Raw genomic sequence first — 15,500 nt, 5'->3', positions numbered from 1 at the left:
TCCCTGGTGTGAGAAACTGAAAGAGTAACTTCTACAGTGTACGACAGAGTGTGTGAAGTGGGAAGAAATTGCTCAAAAGGAGAAAGGAACTGGGAGGGGTGAAAGGGGAAAGGACAGTAGGGAAAGGGAAAAATACAAGTCAGTTATACTATTAGTGTCTCTTAGTTCATTAGAAAGGAATGTTTGTGCTATTATCAATTGGAGAAATTTTTATGCCCATATCTTGTGCCCTGAGCAACCACTTTAAAAGATAACATATATTATCATTATTCTATTATTTTATGAAATTTTGTTTTACTTTATCTTAAAATAAAAAAAAAATAAGGCATTTTTAATGAGCAAGATCATGAGAAAATTCAATCTCATTTTCTTCATAGAGTGGTAGTGATGGAAGGAACAGAGGACAAGTAACAAACGTGAAACACAGAAATGGGCATAGGTGTAATTTTATTTTAGATTGACTTGGTGTCTCTCTGATGACATTGCTGAGGGCTAAAAAGTCATCAAAATAAGGGATGAGCATTCCGGCCAGACACGGTCTGTGAATGCTTTTGCGGTGGGGCGGGGGTGGGGGGAGAAGCTTACTACGTGTTCAACGAAATGGAAACAGCAGGAAACGTGAAGTAGGAAGAGAGTACCTGCAACAGGCAGCAGGGCTGTGAGCAAGTCAGGAGACTGGATTTTAAACAAAGTGCACTTAGTTGACATTCAGTAAATATTACTGAATAAAAGGGTGATATTCAAAGCATCAACAATATAGTGCAGAACTGAAATCAACCGGAATGGATAAAGAGTGCAACTAAAATAATCAACATTTTAAAATTAGCTGATACAGCTGAATTGTGCATACCTCTTGTATTAGTCCTGGCTAAATAAGTGACATTTTAGATCAGCATTTCCCAAAGTCTGTTCCTCAAAGTACTAATTCTATCAGTATCATAAAAATGTCTTCATGTCAATTAAGTTTAGAACATCCCTACTTTAACAGTCATTGTTTTCTTTACAGGTCTTTTCACTATCTAATGTCAATGTGCACTGGATTCTTAGAGGGAACTATACATGTAGTTTAGCAAACTACTTTGGTCATAAAATTCACCTTACTTACCTTTAACATCTCAGTACAATAAATACCCAGAAAAAGGCTGCCCTACACTAGTCTTCAGCATCTCTCATAAACATTAGTCTTTTTTTTTTTTTTTTCTTCTTCTTTCAACTTCATTTTTTGGGCCAGGACCATTTGTAGTTTCCCTGCTACTAATGTCCAATTTACTCAATCTTTTTACATGGTGCTAATTATTACCTCATTTAACTGTTCTACCTAAATGCACGCAGTAACCATTTTTTTTTGAAGGGGATAAAAATGTCTGTCTAACCCTTTAAAACAATTTAACTATACTGAATTTAACAATCTTGAAAATTTTCAAGCTGTTACACTTAAGATGACTTATTCTAACATAGTTCTGAACTGTAATATTAAAATACTTTGAGTATAGAAGAAAATCAATTTTTAAATGATGAAATCTTGGGCAATATCTCAAGTTAACGGATATTGCAGAAAAAATTATCTCCAAGACAACAGACTGAGGAAAAGTATACCATGAAAAATACTTTGAGGTTTTTAATACTTAGGCATTAAATTCCATATCAAATCCATACCAACATGCTATTCTATAAACTCATTATTTTATACTATAATTTGATTTTTCTATTCCATGCTAAGAGGCTCACTCCCCCATAATTACTTTTTGTATACAGTACTTGGAATAAAAAGAAATTCACTTGAAGTTGGCAAACTCTTCACTAAAAGGCAGGGAACACTTACAGAAATGTCGAATGGTCAGTTTTCTCAAGCTAATAAGCAAAAGAAAGTCTTTAAGACATTGGCGTTTTCACTTAACAGTGGTCCATCATTACAGTGATCAAAAGTAAACCTTGCCTTGCTATCACAATGTTTCAGACAGCTTTGCAAAATGCCCATCTTTAATAGCTAGATCAAGTTCTAAGAAAACCATATGAAAACATTCACTTAATTAAAAATATTAAATTACTGATTTAAATTATTGTTTAAAAACATGTATTGATCATCCATAAAACAACTTTTATTTTAATAAATAACAGTGGGCTTGCCAAAGGGTAGGGATTGTAATGTCAAGTTTTATGCATATTGATAATAAACCATAAGAGGTGAAACCATTCAATATAACCCACTGAGCCCTAAAAATAAAAACTATAATACTTTAATAAAACTTAAAAAAATATTTTCCAAAGAAAATAGATCATTCCTTGACCATGCTTATTTATTCAGAGTACCAGCAATTTCTGTTAAGTGCTTCATTTCTCCTGCAAATCTGATGCTGCTGCACAGGGAATATACACATCTCTATCATCACAATATCATCAATATCTCACGCTAATAATATTGTGAATGTAACTGCTTCATAACAAACACAACATAAAAAGTTCAATGTTACTATTTATGGCAAACAAAAGTGTAAATATTGAAAGGATGTTTTCTTTTGCTTCCAAACTGATTTTAGACATTAAAAGGTCATGAACTCTCCTAAAATAACCTCTACTCCGACTGTGAATCCACAGTATAAATATGGTGAACGAAGCTAAAACGTAAAAGCCAACTACATACTAAATAATCAAAATAATCAATTATAATAACTAATACTGCTCTTGAAGACTCATCTAATGAAGGGTATCATTAGATACGCTGAGAAAATACAGGTGTAGCTGTACAATCTAATGTCTATAAATAGCAAAATCAAAACATCCAACTTCCTTATAGAAAGTGTTTTATCTAACTATGAATGTTAAGGATTCTTGTATTTTATAAACACAAGATGGGCTCACTTTAATGATAGCAATTTTAAGATTTATAAAAATGTTTAAAAAATCCTTTCCACAAAAGTTTTTACAGTTTAAAGCTATACACCAATCTATAAATCTCAGAAAATGGGGCAAAAAAACCTTTATAAGATCACATGTATAAAACAAGAAATGAAATGTGATTTTATTTAAGGCAATACTGGGCTACTTCACAAATCACCACCTCAATATTTACACTGCTCCACACCACTAATTTCTATCACATTCACAAAGGGTTTCTTAAAATACCAATGTTTAAAATCTTCAATGTATTAAATTCTTTATTCACATTTCCATTATATTTCATGGACTCATAATAACTATATCCAACTAGAAGCAATGGGGGGAGGGCGTAGTGTAGCTGTATGAAACTACTAAAGAATCTGATTTAACTTTACATGGATATACCACCCAAAAATCCAGGATGGCAAATTTACAAAGCAGTGTTGATTCAATGTGTCTATTTTGTGAAACAAAATCTTGAGATCATCTTGTAAATAAACGTTTCATGTAAAAATCAATAAACTATGGCAGTTTCTAGTTTTAGTTCAAAAAGTTCATAATTTAAAACAATAAAAGAAGTTTTAAAAATTTGATCAATTAGTTAAAAATTAAAATTCCAAATATAAATGTATCATTTAATAGTTTAGACTTACAGACTGCTGGTGGCAGCAAATGATTTACAATAATAAATATATACAAAAAAGTATCTACAAATAAAGAGTACTGTTATACATGAGCAGTGACCTGGTGAAACATACCAATCACACAGATAATTGAGTCTAATTCATGAAAAGGGCAACTGGGTGATAAAAATCTGAGGTTTAACTCAAATATTTACAATAAATGAAGTACTAATTCTGTTCCTCAAGTCCCATAGGGATAAAAAGTTCTACATGACAAATGTCATGATTTTTTTTTTTTTTTTTTTTGGCCAGGTTAATTCATGTCAACAAAAAATAAAAAAGTTTCACAATTACAGCATGCTTGATGGCTTCCTACGTAAAATAAAACTATAAATGATGTATTTATAGTACATTATCAGTACTGCCCTCTACCTTTACTTATACTGATTTCTTTCATAGCAGACATATCTGGATCATTTGAATGTACTTCAAGTTTTTTCAGACTGACGGTAGGTTTCATTTCCTGAAGTTGTTTTAGGACAAGCTCAGTGCAATCTTTAAGAGTCTTATCTAAAACAATTTTTACATTATCACTGCACTGTAGCTGTGAAGGATTGGCAAACTGTACAAAAACTTCACTTTCTTTAGAGGAATATACATGATTTCCACTAGTCACAGCAGTCTTATCAGTATTTTTTCTTGAACTTGAATGGGATCCTCTTTTAGTTCCACTATTTGGGTGGTCTTTGTCAGTATTTTTCTTCTGCTTCACTGCAGACTCCTCAAGAAACTTCAAAAATGAAGCTTCAAATCCCATTGGTTTAAATGAGCTCCAGTCAAAAGACGCAGGATGCTCCTCAGTGGTTTGAATTGCAACAGCAGTTTCTTCCTCTTTACGCAAGTTATTTATCTCACCCGCTAACTCTGTTTCAACCTTTTCAACTTTCCTTTTTTTATTTTGTGAAAGGTTTTTTTCTTTATTAACTCTCTTCAAATTACTTGCTTTTCGTCTTTCTGACTGGCAGGGGTTACTTTCCTGAAAATCACTATTTACATTTGAGGAGGTATTAGCTTGGGTTTCAACAACTGTGCTATCTTCATTTATTAATTTTGTAATAAATAATTCTGTTAGCTCATCCATTTCATCTTTTTCACTTTTTTCAATTTCCTTCTGTGGCATACTAGTTGTTCTTGAGTTATCATTGTTCTCTGATATGCATGTATCAGAATCTTTCACATCATTTTTATCACCTTCTTGCTCAGAGGTTTCCTTAACTTCTGAGTTATCACACCGTTTGAAAACAATAAGAAGATTGCGGTGTTGTGATGTAAATGCCTTAGATAATTTATGGCATTTGTAATGTCTAATTATATTGCTTTCACTTGTAACAACTGAAGTACACCCCTTTATCATACACGGATACTGGGTTACAAATCTGCTTGTACATTCAGACAAGGCATCATTTCTTGCCTTTATAGAATATACATGCTTTCCTCGTTTCAGAGAATAAGGTTTGTTTTCTTCAATCTGTACAATTTTTGCATTCTTGTTTTCTAAATTACTTTTCTTCTTTCGTTTGGTCTTAGGCATTTTGATTCCTTCCTTTCCAGTTCTGTGTTTTGTTCCCCGTTGTTTAGACTTTGACTTTTCTTGGTTTGCCTTGCTTGACATATTTTCCTGGCCAGGTGTTAATTTTCTTGGCCGAATCAAATGAGCTTTATGTTTGTCATTATGCTTATTGAAAATGTGTCGGAGGAGATTAGATCTCGTGGCATATATCCGGTCACAACCTTCACAATCACATTTGTATATGCCATCTTCTTCTGTTTTATTTGCTCTTGCACCAATTCCATGGTCCGCTTCAAGATGAACCACATAGTTCAAGTACGTTGTAAATGAAGATTTACACTCCAACTGGTCACATGGAAATTTGCCAACATCCACAGAAGCAGTCATGCTTTCAATTTCCTCAGGAGTCATTTCATGAAGTTTCATGTAGTGTTGTATTAGCCCAGTAATTGCTTGGAAAATTCGAGAACAGTCACTCACCTGACACCGAAATTCTTTCATTGTTTGTTTAGTTTCAGTTTCCTCACTTTCTTTCCCAGCTTCATTTTCCTCTTCAACCTCTGCAGAAAATGCAGGAAGATCTGATTTATGTACAGCCTGGTAATGAAGAATTAAGTTTTGCTGTATTGTAAAGGCAGCAAAGCATCCCTGGTGAACACAACGGTAAGGTCTATAGGGACTATACCTCGTTGGAAATTCAAGGGTTTGGGGAACTGGCTTCTTTCGTTTTTTCTCCTCCTTTTCTTTCTTATACCTTCTAATTTTCCGTCCTTTGCTTTGGATGTCTGTGGGAGAATCTATATTACACTGTTCAGAAGTAATTACAATCAGCTGTGAAGAACTTTCTGTTGTTTCAGGACTTTTTTTTTCCAAAAGTTGTTTTTCTGGAATGTCTTCCACATTACTGAGGGCACTTGCTGTCTCTGTTCTCAAGTGCAAAGCAGGGGGCAATTCCCTTTTATTTTCCTCAGTCGTAGCTGGCTGTTTTTTCACTTGTGTAATTCGCGAAGCTGACACATTTTCATTCTGAGACTTTCTTCCATAAGGCCTTTTGATTTTTAACTTAACCATTTCTTCTGTTGTAAAATGATGTACCAACTGACAGTGTGCCCGGAGATTAGAATTTCTTGTAAAAGTTTTTGTACACGTTGGTACTACACATTTAAATGGAGCAAATTTCAACTGATTCTTCTTAATTTCAAGAATCATTTCTGGAGTGTATTGGTGGATTTTACCATAGTGCTTAAATAGTGCATCCTTTGTCATTGCACTGTAGTTACAGCCTTGGTTTTGACACACAAAGGGTTTATTAACTCTGTCATTAAGCTGAACGTGTACCACCTCAGAAACTGGCTGAACAACTGTGACATTTGGAATTGGTGTAAGAGGAGTAGGAGTCAGTGTCACTGATGTATTTATTAGTATACACTGGGACACTGGAGTGGATAGATCATTTTCTAATTTCAATTTTTGCAAACCTTCTAAAATTTCTTGTATTTGATCTTCCTTGTGTAATACTTCAGCCTGAGGAACGTTACTTTTTGTTGGTATGACACTTAAGAAAGAGGAAAACTGAGGTGAATCGGGTAATTTGTTATTTTGAACAGAGTTTACTGATGGAAGCTGAACATTAAAATTTATCTGAGTATTCTGTGATGTTTCACCAACACCCTGAGATCCACTTTTTACCTCAAGTATCTGAGAATTCATAGCAGTTTTAATAATTTCAAGAGTCTTCTCAAAGTTCTGTATAACATTGTCTTCAGAAATCTGCAAATCAGAATTCACTGCAGTTGTACATGAATTCAAAGCCATCATTTGGGAATCACCATTTTCAGTTTTTAAAGTTAAAGAGGGTAACACTGTATGGGACTCAAGATTGGTTTTGAAGTTTTCTTTCACATCAGTCATAAACAACTGATTGTCAACATTATTTAGTTTCTGTGTTAGATTCTCCACCAAACCCTGAGGTTCACAATTTGCAATTACATTTGAATGGAGGTTAGTAGTAGGAATCTCAATGCTCTTTGTTACAAGTCCCATTGTTGTTAAGTCACTTGGTACCAAGTTTTGGGATGCATTAGGTGCAATTAGTGGAGGAGTAACTTTCTTTTTTCTCTTAGAAGCACTGTTTCCCTTTTTATTTAAATGATTGGATCTTGTGCTCTGAGGACCACTTATAACAGAAACGCGTGGACTGTTACCGGTAAAATTTTGTGATAGCCCAGTAGAATTAGGGAATGAAGTAGTACACAAACCATTTTCAACAGTTTTCAGTAGTAAGTCATTTGTTGAAAAAACAGGCAAACTGCTACATTTCTCAATGGTGGAAGTTTTAGAATTTGGTGTCCTGTTCTGATTTGTCAGCAGGGTGTTTGGGTGGCATACAGTCTGCAACAAGGGTGAAACAGTTGGATTTGGCATCACTGTTGAATTTACTTGTGCTGCATCTGAGACACAACCTGTGGGAACAACCTGAGAAAGCATTTCAGCACCCTCAAATGTACTAGGAATGCCAGCGGTTTCCAAAGCCTGCTTAATAATTTCACTGCCTTCTTGACTAACACTGTTATTAAAGTTACTCACACTGGACCGAGGAAATATATTTGGTAAAAATGCTGATGGCCGATTTTCAGCAGCAAGAAGCTGCAGGAATGATGGATCTTTAAAACATACTTCTGGGTTGAAGGTAGACTGTTGCGGTTGCTGCAGATTTACTGCATTTGTGGAGAGAATCATACTGGCAAGAAGAGAAGGCTGTCCGTTATTTTGTAAAAGTTCTTGAGCAATTTCTGCTCCATCCAGTGGTTTACAGTAAGATCGCTTAGATAAGTGTCCACCCAGCGACCTGGGATTAGTAAAAGCCCTGTAACACCTGCTACAGATAAATTTCCCATCTCTGATAATTGCAGGCCATTTAGCCCTTTTGTTGTGCTTGGGTTTTCTTTCCTTCCCATTTGGACCCCGCCCACGGTCTTTTTTTACTTTTTCAGGGGCAGGCTCTTGGGCACTGGTGCTACCGAAGTCATTTGCAACGTTCACTTGGGAAGGAAAAACTGTGTTTTCCCCATTACTCCCCTTTAGAAAGGAAGAATTAGTGTTTCCTTCAGTCTGTGAGGAAAAATGATTTGCACTGTTTTCCAGTTGGGAAAATACAGAATTAGTCCCACTATCTGCTGGTGAAGGGAAGAGAGACATTGAATTACTTTCTGCAGGTAAAGGAAGGAAAGGATCTGAGCCACTGTCAATATTCAAAGGCAAAACTGTTTTGGTTATATCTTCCATTTGTGCTGGCAAGGTAGCATTAGGTAAGCTTTCTATTTGAGAACATAACATACTACCTTGTTCATCTTTATCCTGAGAAGGTACATTTGGATTTATGACAGTGTCCATTGACGGCAACAACGGAGTTGACACACCTGCTAAGTGAGCTGGGAAAATGGAAGGGGAGACATGCTGCAACTGGGCTGAACAAGCAGGACTCCCATTGGCTTTGGTCTGTGGTGTAAAAAATGTATTATTAGAGCTGCTCACCTGTGATGGCAAAAAATAAACCAATTTTGCATTATTTGGTGTATTTAAATTACTAGATTTCTGACCCTTTTTACTTTTGCGCTGCACCTTAAATGCAGCGTACTGATCAGGGTGTGCTGTCTTCATGTGTTTCCCAATACTCTGTGAAGAATTATAGGTTCGAGTACATCCTTCAACTTGGCAGCTGAATTTCTGAGTTGGAGCTTTTGGAGGCACTGATGGAGTTCCTAATGAATTACTTAGGATGGGCTGTGAAGGAACAAATGTGATACTTTCTAATGTCTTTAGAGGTAAACTGTAAAGACTTGATGATGTTTTAACATTATCTCCACATTCAAACTTGGAAGGTGGTAAACTGTTTTGAAATTCTGCCTCATTTTGCACAGAAAAGGTCATTAGACTGTTCACTTGTCTTTCTAAGTTTTGTGGGTTAAGGTCACCTATTTTGAGAGTTTCTGAATTTACTAAAGAATTGTGAGAAATCTCAGCTTCATTAAAGCAGTCCTCTTCCTTTTTCTCTTGGAAACTTGGATGACAGACATCATTACAAGGATCTTCAACTGGTGTGTTTAACTTTGTGACCAGTGGTGGACCAGTGCCTTCCACAGTTGAATTTTCTTGCTTTCCAAAGTTATCCTCAATCCCCTGCTTGAGAGACACCTTGATAGACACAGCTACTTCACTGGCCTGAAGAAGAGCAGGAGCAGTAGTAGCAGGGTTTCCCAAACCATTTGACAGTGGTCCATTAGCCTGCCTGAGCTCACAGACAGAAATCTGATCTTGTGTGGTCACAGCTGACTCTGATTTGCTTTTATCCCAAGCATCACTTTTGTCTGTAGGTATGCTGTTTTCAATGCTATTTTCCGAAGGAAGCATAGGTCTGTCTTTCTCAGTATTAGCTCCTGTGTTGTGATTCACTATGGAAGGCTGAACAGAATCTCCAGATGAATTAAGGTGGTCTTCAGGAGGCGGCACTTTTTCAGGAGTATTGTGATCGTCAAGATGCTTTTCCAGCTCACTCTGAGAACGATAAACTTTACCACAACCTGTGAACTTACAAGTGTAGGTATTATAATGTTGTGCTTCATGATCATATAGTAAATAAGCCTCTGAAAAAATTCTACCACATTTAGGAAACATGCACTTTGCTCTGAAGACTTGATGTTCCTTTCGGTGGGTTAAAAGCTCTGCATAACTATTAAAACCAGCCTTACATTTCATCTGTATACAGATATATGGTTTACTGCCACAATGCATTTGTAAGTGATCATTGAGATGAGTGACACTTACAAAATGCCGTCTACAGTACTGGCAAATAACTTTTTTGCTTTGCATTTCAAGAAAGCGTTTGGCATCTTCATTATCCTTATGCCCTTTCACATGAGCAATTAAATTTTTAAAGTACTTAAAGCCCTTTTTACAAAAAGTTACAGGGCAATTAAATTCATTCACAGGTACTGGTTTCTGGACTGGAATCACTTCAGGCTCGTAAGATTTATCTTTGTCATCATTCTCATCATCTGAACCATCATTGTCATTAAATACTATGAAGTCTGTTGAATAGAGACTATTCTTTTTTATAGGTCGCTGTTCCTGCTTAGCCACTGTATTAGTCTTCTGATTCTCATGGGTAGTTGTGATCTTAGGAGGCCTTCCCAATCTTCTTAATGGTTTCATAGCTGCTAATCTTTCTTTACTAGATTGTTTAACATGCAATGTGACATGAGGGACAAAAGTTTCTTTAGAATTGAAGTTTTTTGCACATATCGGGCAACTGTAAATCCCATCTTTATAATGTTTCTGGGCATGTCGTACTATTCTGTGGCCAAGGAATTCTTTGTCACATAGTACACAGTACTGCATGTAGGCTTGCCAATTCCTAAACCTAGCAGATATAAATCCTCTCTCTCTTAATTGTTTGATCTCCCTCTTCTTTTGCTTTTCATCACCAATATCCTTAAGGAAGCCAGAATTAGCACCAACTCCACCAGAAAGTCCATTCACAGAAGGTTCTTTATTCTCTTCCTGGTAGTCTACTACTTTTTCATATACTTCACTGTCATTTAATTCATCAATTGAAGACACAATGGATGCTTCTTCTCCCATTAGCGCAAGACATTGCCGTTTTAAGGTTTTCCAATCCCAAAATTCTGGATCAAAGGGCCACTGAGTTTTCAGAACAAGGAGGAGCTCACAGCGTAGAGAATTTGGTATTGGAAGATTCTCTTCATCATATTTTTGGTCTGGCTGGTTATACAATATTTCCACAGCATAATATGCATCTACTGTAGGCTCAATAAGAAATTCACTCAGTTGACAAGCTCGTTTAACTTCCAGATCATCAGGCAACAAACATGAAATGGTCTTGCAAATAGATATTTTCACTTCAGTGTTTTCTGTAGCATCCAAGCGAAGAGCTTTTACACATAGTTCTATACATGTAGCAAGTCCAGCACCTTCAGTCTGTGAAAAAGCAAACAGGAAATATTAATCTACACTAATTTATTATGTTAATGTACACAGATTTATTTTTAAATTTAGTTTTTAAAATGCAGATATGCTTTTCTCAGATCCTACACAACAGTAACGTATAAAAAGATGCCACTTCTCAAGCTCTGCAGCTTAGTCTGAAGTGCATCTGTGTGAAGTGAACTTTATAGAATGATAGGGGAATACCCTATAAATACTGAAAGCTAAGAGAAGACTTGACTATGTGTTCATCTAATCCAGGCAAACGTGTTGTTTAACTTCTCTGACTTTTCATATCCCTTTTATAAAATGGAGGACAAAACAGCACTTTAAATTGCATAAAATTGCTGCTGTGAGCATTACACCAGATTAAAGTTTTAAAGTATCTAATATGGTTTAGTATAATGTCTGACACGTAAGTGATCAATAAATGTCTATCATAAATCTTCCTAGTTTGTATTTGCAATCTTTCTAAAACACAACCTTCCTGATCCAATTAGAAAATGGGAATGTTCTGATTCTCGAACTTGTTAGTAGTGAAAGAAGAATTTTACTTCTAGCAAAATAACTTACTTGATCCTTAATAGTGAGGACTTCACATATTCCAGAATGTCAATCATCTATCTTATGGTTGGACCAGCTTAAGAATTAAGAGTAAGAAGGGACACATAGCCAAATAAACAGAATTTTCTTTTGAATTAGTATCTAGAATTCTTATTAGTAGTAATGAAGGTAAGAGTCACTTGAAAGATACATTGAGATAAAAATGGATTTTAAAGAACAAAAAGAAAAATGGATATGTGAGAAACAAGCCAGTCACAGGATGTGGTCACATTTATTGGAATGGAGTATTTGTGACACAAGATCAAAAGAGAAGGTAAAAAAGTAAAGAAAACCAATAGGTTCTGAATTTTCATAGGCGAAGAAGGAAATAAAATAGTAGACAAAAAGAAAGGGGAGAGAAGGCACTTAGGATACCAAACTAGTCTTGGTTTTAAGAAAAGCAAGGGCACAAAGGTGAAGAAGAAAATCGGTAAGACATGGAGAAACTTAAGTAACAGGGAAGAAAGCTCAAAGAAAGAAGTGAGACCATATGGATGTTTCTAGTTTTCACATAAACCTATGCAGCTACTCCTCTGTTAGGGTACATAAGACGTGTAGTAAGTGCAGCTGCACACAAGAGAAGAAGGTATACAAGAAAGTAGGGTGCACAGAAATTTTACAGGACTCGCAGACCAAGCCAACTACAATTGGAATGTGCACTGACCCTGAAGGAATTCCAGTCAGAAGGACTGGTACCTATACTGTATAGAGGATGAGAATTCTGGAAAAGGCTATGATTGTTCTGAAAATTCTGGAAAGAAAGAAGATGAAATTTAAGAATGGATTCAAAGATCAGAAAATTTTTGGAAGGATATGTGCCTTGGGGAAAATAGCTCTTTTCAGTGATATACTTTCCCCAGAAATGATAAAAGTTGACTCAAAAATGTATACAACGTGACAATTATTTCAGAAGGGCATCCCAATGATATTTCTAATCCTGAATTCAAGAGTCCATTTCAACTTATAAAGGACAAATAACTTTCATAAATTTGCTTCAAAAACATTTTAATGTTATAATCAAATCCGAAACCCAAACAAACAATGCCAACAAAAGAAATTATCAAAATTCTCCTGGCTTTCTATCTTTGTATGTGTGCACTAGAAACTGAGTTTGCAAGCAATACTCCATCACAGACTGACATCACATGCATGCTTTTAAAGTCAAGTTTGGATTTTCTATATTGTAGCAATTTTCCACATTACAAGTGATCAAATGAATGATTAACCTATTTTTAAAAATTTACTTAAGCCATTACATCAACCAACAGAACATGGACAGCTCCAGTTTGAATGTCAGTCACAGAAAGCTGGGTAATATGAATTTGGAAGAGGAAGAGAAGAAATTCCTTAGTGACTTCAGCAAGCTTCTGATGAAAGCAAAGTCTGTCTTTTGGTACCCTCTTCACTAGTATCCCTGACCACAAGCTACCCAAGGTTCTCATGCTGATTTCAGGTCTCCATGTGACATTCCATTCAGGTATTCCTTACCTAAGCAAAACACTGTCTTAACCTGCTTTTAAAATTCTTTAAATGGCTATTATGCATTTCAGAATTAAGAGCAAAGCCAGCAAAGCTCAGGGAGAATAAATAAGGGCTTGTACAACATGACCTCTTTTCATCTGTTCTAGCCTTTTTTCTTTCCAACCAAATAGGCAAATTGAGCTAGCTACAGTTTCCCTAATATCTCATTCTTTTATTTATCCTGATACCTATTACACTTTTTTTTTTCTTTCTTTCTGGGACACGGTGCTTCCCTGCTACTGCTTTGCTTGGCCACAACGAAACAGAGAAACACAATTTTTTTATTCACTCAGACACTACTTCACACCAAACACTTAGCTAAGCAATCTGCACTCCCAAGAGTCTCACATTTTACCATAGTAGAAAGGCTCATTATTGCACTGTAATTGTTCAGTTTTTAACTTCAAGCTACGTAATAAAGCCTACATTCCATTAATAAAAAGATGCACTACATTATCTATTCAACTTCTTTGCAGATCTCAATTAAGATTTAAGAGTGGGATGTGGTGGCACACGCCTGTAATCTCAACACTCAGGAGGGTGAAGCAGCCTGGGCTATACAGTGAGTTTAAGGCCAGCTTGGACTATATAATGAGACCCTATCCAAACAAAAAAACATACATTTAAGAAGTAATTGACTATTATATATGAGTAGCTAGCTGAAAATCTTCAACAGCTTCTCGAATTTTGAAAAACCAGGGAAAGCCATTAACTCAACTCAGTAACCCTGAGGTTATATTTCATCCTCTAGAAAACAGAGTTACTATTGGTCATTTAGACAGCTTACAGGACTTACAGCTTAACTGTAAGGTCTCTTTGATCTTAAAACAGTAACAATCTACAATTCCAGTTTTAAGATAAACCACCTCTGTGTGATTAGATTTCAGATAGCTAAGCAAAACAAAAGGAAAAATTTCACTTGAAAGGAAAGAAAATTTTAGGGGAAAGAGCAATTACCATGTTGCAAATTATCCTTGTCAAGAAGTCTGCTGGGCTGGTCAACTTCTCCCAGGGTAGTTATGCTTTTTATAACACTTTTTTTTTGTATTTTCTTTCTCTCTTCCTAGATGAGGACTACCCAACAAAACTGTTTATGATGATGGGGACATTCTGAATCTGTGGTCTCCAACATGGCACCTCCTTGCCACAAGGAGCTACTGATTACCTAGAAGGTAGCTATTGTAATGCACAGTACAGTTCCTATCCAAGCTTCTCCCCACCCTGTGAAATGGCCTGTTTCTGAGCAGGGAGGAAGGTCAAAGGTAGTTACATTTACCTCATCTAAATGCATCAGATTAAGAAGTGAAACCAAGAGTTTAGGTTAACGTCATGCAGTGGTAGCTATCCAGGCTTTCCAGCCAGCCTGCCTACTTCCTAATTCCACATCTCTTCTACCTTACCATGCTGCTTGTTAAATTAGATGGTAAGCAGCAGCATAATCTGAATTTTAAAATTGTATAGCAATATTCTAAGAAACTTATTGTACCTTTCTAGTGTGTGTTTTAACTATAGCACTACAATATATAAAATGAAAAATCAAGATGTATTAACAAGGTTGATAAGAGGAAAAACTGCAAAACTGAAGACTTTATTACTGTTCTTTACTCTGGAAAGAGAAATTATTTCAAGATAGAAAAATAAAGATATAAATAAGATGAACTGTCCAACTACAGATTGTAAAAGATACTGTTAAAAAGGCAATAAAAATGTGTTTTGGTTTATCCTTTCAAAAAAATCATACATTAATTTAAAAATATTAACTGTCATAGTGAATCTTCATTTGTAGATTCTATGTAATGATGACAAACCTTTGGAAGAGATCTTCTGTGCACATGTAAAGAGAAACAAGCTTCATTCTTACAAGGGTTACTACGAAAAAAAAATCAAGTTTGGGCTGTTAGTGTAGATGGAAGGTAGAGATCTCATTTAGCACGAGCAAGGCCCTGGGTTTGATCCTCCATGCCAGAAATATTTAAAAAAAAAAAAAGTAACAACTTGGATTCAAATACTTAATAAAAAAGTGGAAGTACATATGTAGTCTCTGCTCAATTCCCTCTTCAGTTGTGCTATATTATCTATATAATCTACCTATTATTTTTTATTTCAGTTATTATGTATTAATATTCCCAAAAGTTCTTTTGCGTCTTTAAAAATCCTGCTTGCTCACTTTGATGTCTTTCTCACATGTTTAGTTCCTTACTTTTGTCTTTATATGTATTTTATAGGTTCATATGCAATTATATTATTTAAAGCACTACACAGGCTGGAGAGAAAATGCTACAAAAAATGGCTTTCACCTCAGT

At 35.5% G+C, this 15,500-nt stretch overlaps 1 protein-coding gene across 1 annotated transcript in view; it reads right to left on the bottom strand.

Annotated features, from left to right (window-relative positions):
- Positions 1-2,075: 2,075 nt before the first annotated feature.
- The window catches only part of Znf292 (zinc finger protein 292), an 81,051-nt gene continuing 67,626 nt past the window's right edge, over positions 2,076-15,500 (bottom strand). Inside the window, exon 9 of the mRNA XM_005377715.2 lies at positions 2,076-11,067. Within this exon, the coding sequence (XP_005377772.1) occupies positions 3,916-11,067 (7,152 nt within the window). The 3' untranslated portion in view covers positions 2,076-3,915. The remainder of the gene's footprint in view (positions 11,068-15,500) is intronic.

Source organism: Chinchilla lanigera, unplaced genomic scaffold, assembly GCF_000276665.1.
Source record: "Chinchilla lanigera isolate Chin_1 unplaced genomic scaffold, ChiLan1.0 scaffold00010, whole genome shotgun sequence".
Lineage (NCBI taxonomy): Eukaryota > Metazoa > Chordata > Mammalia > Rodentia > Chinchillidae > Chinchilla > Chinchilla lanigera.
Note: the sequence above shows the minus strand (reverse complement) of the source record. Positions and strands in the feature narration are given on the sequence as shown.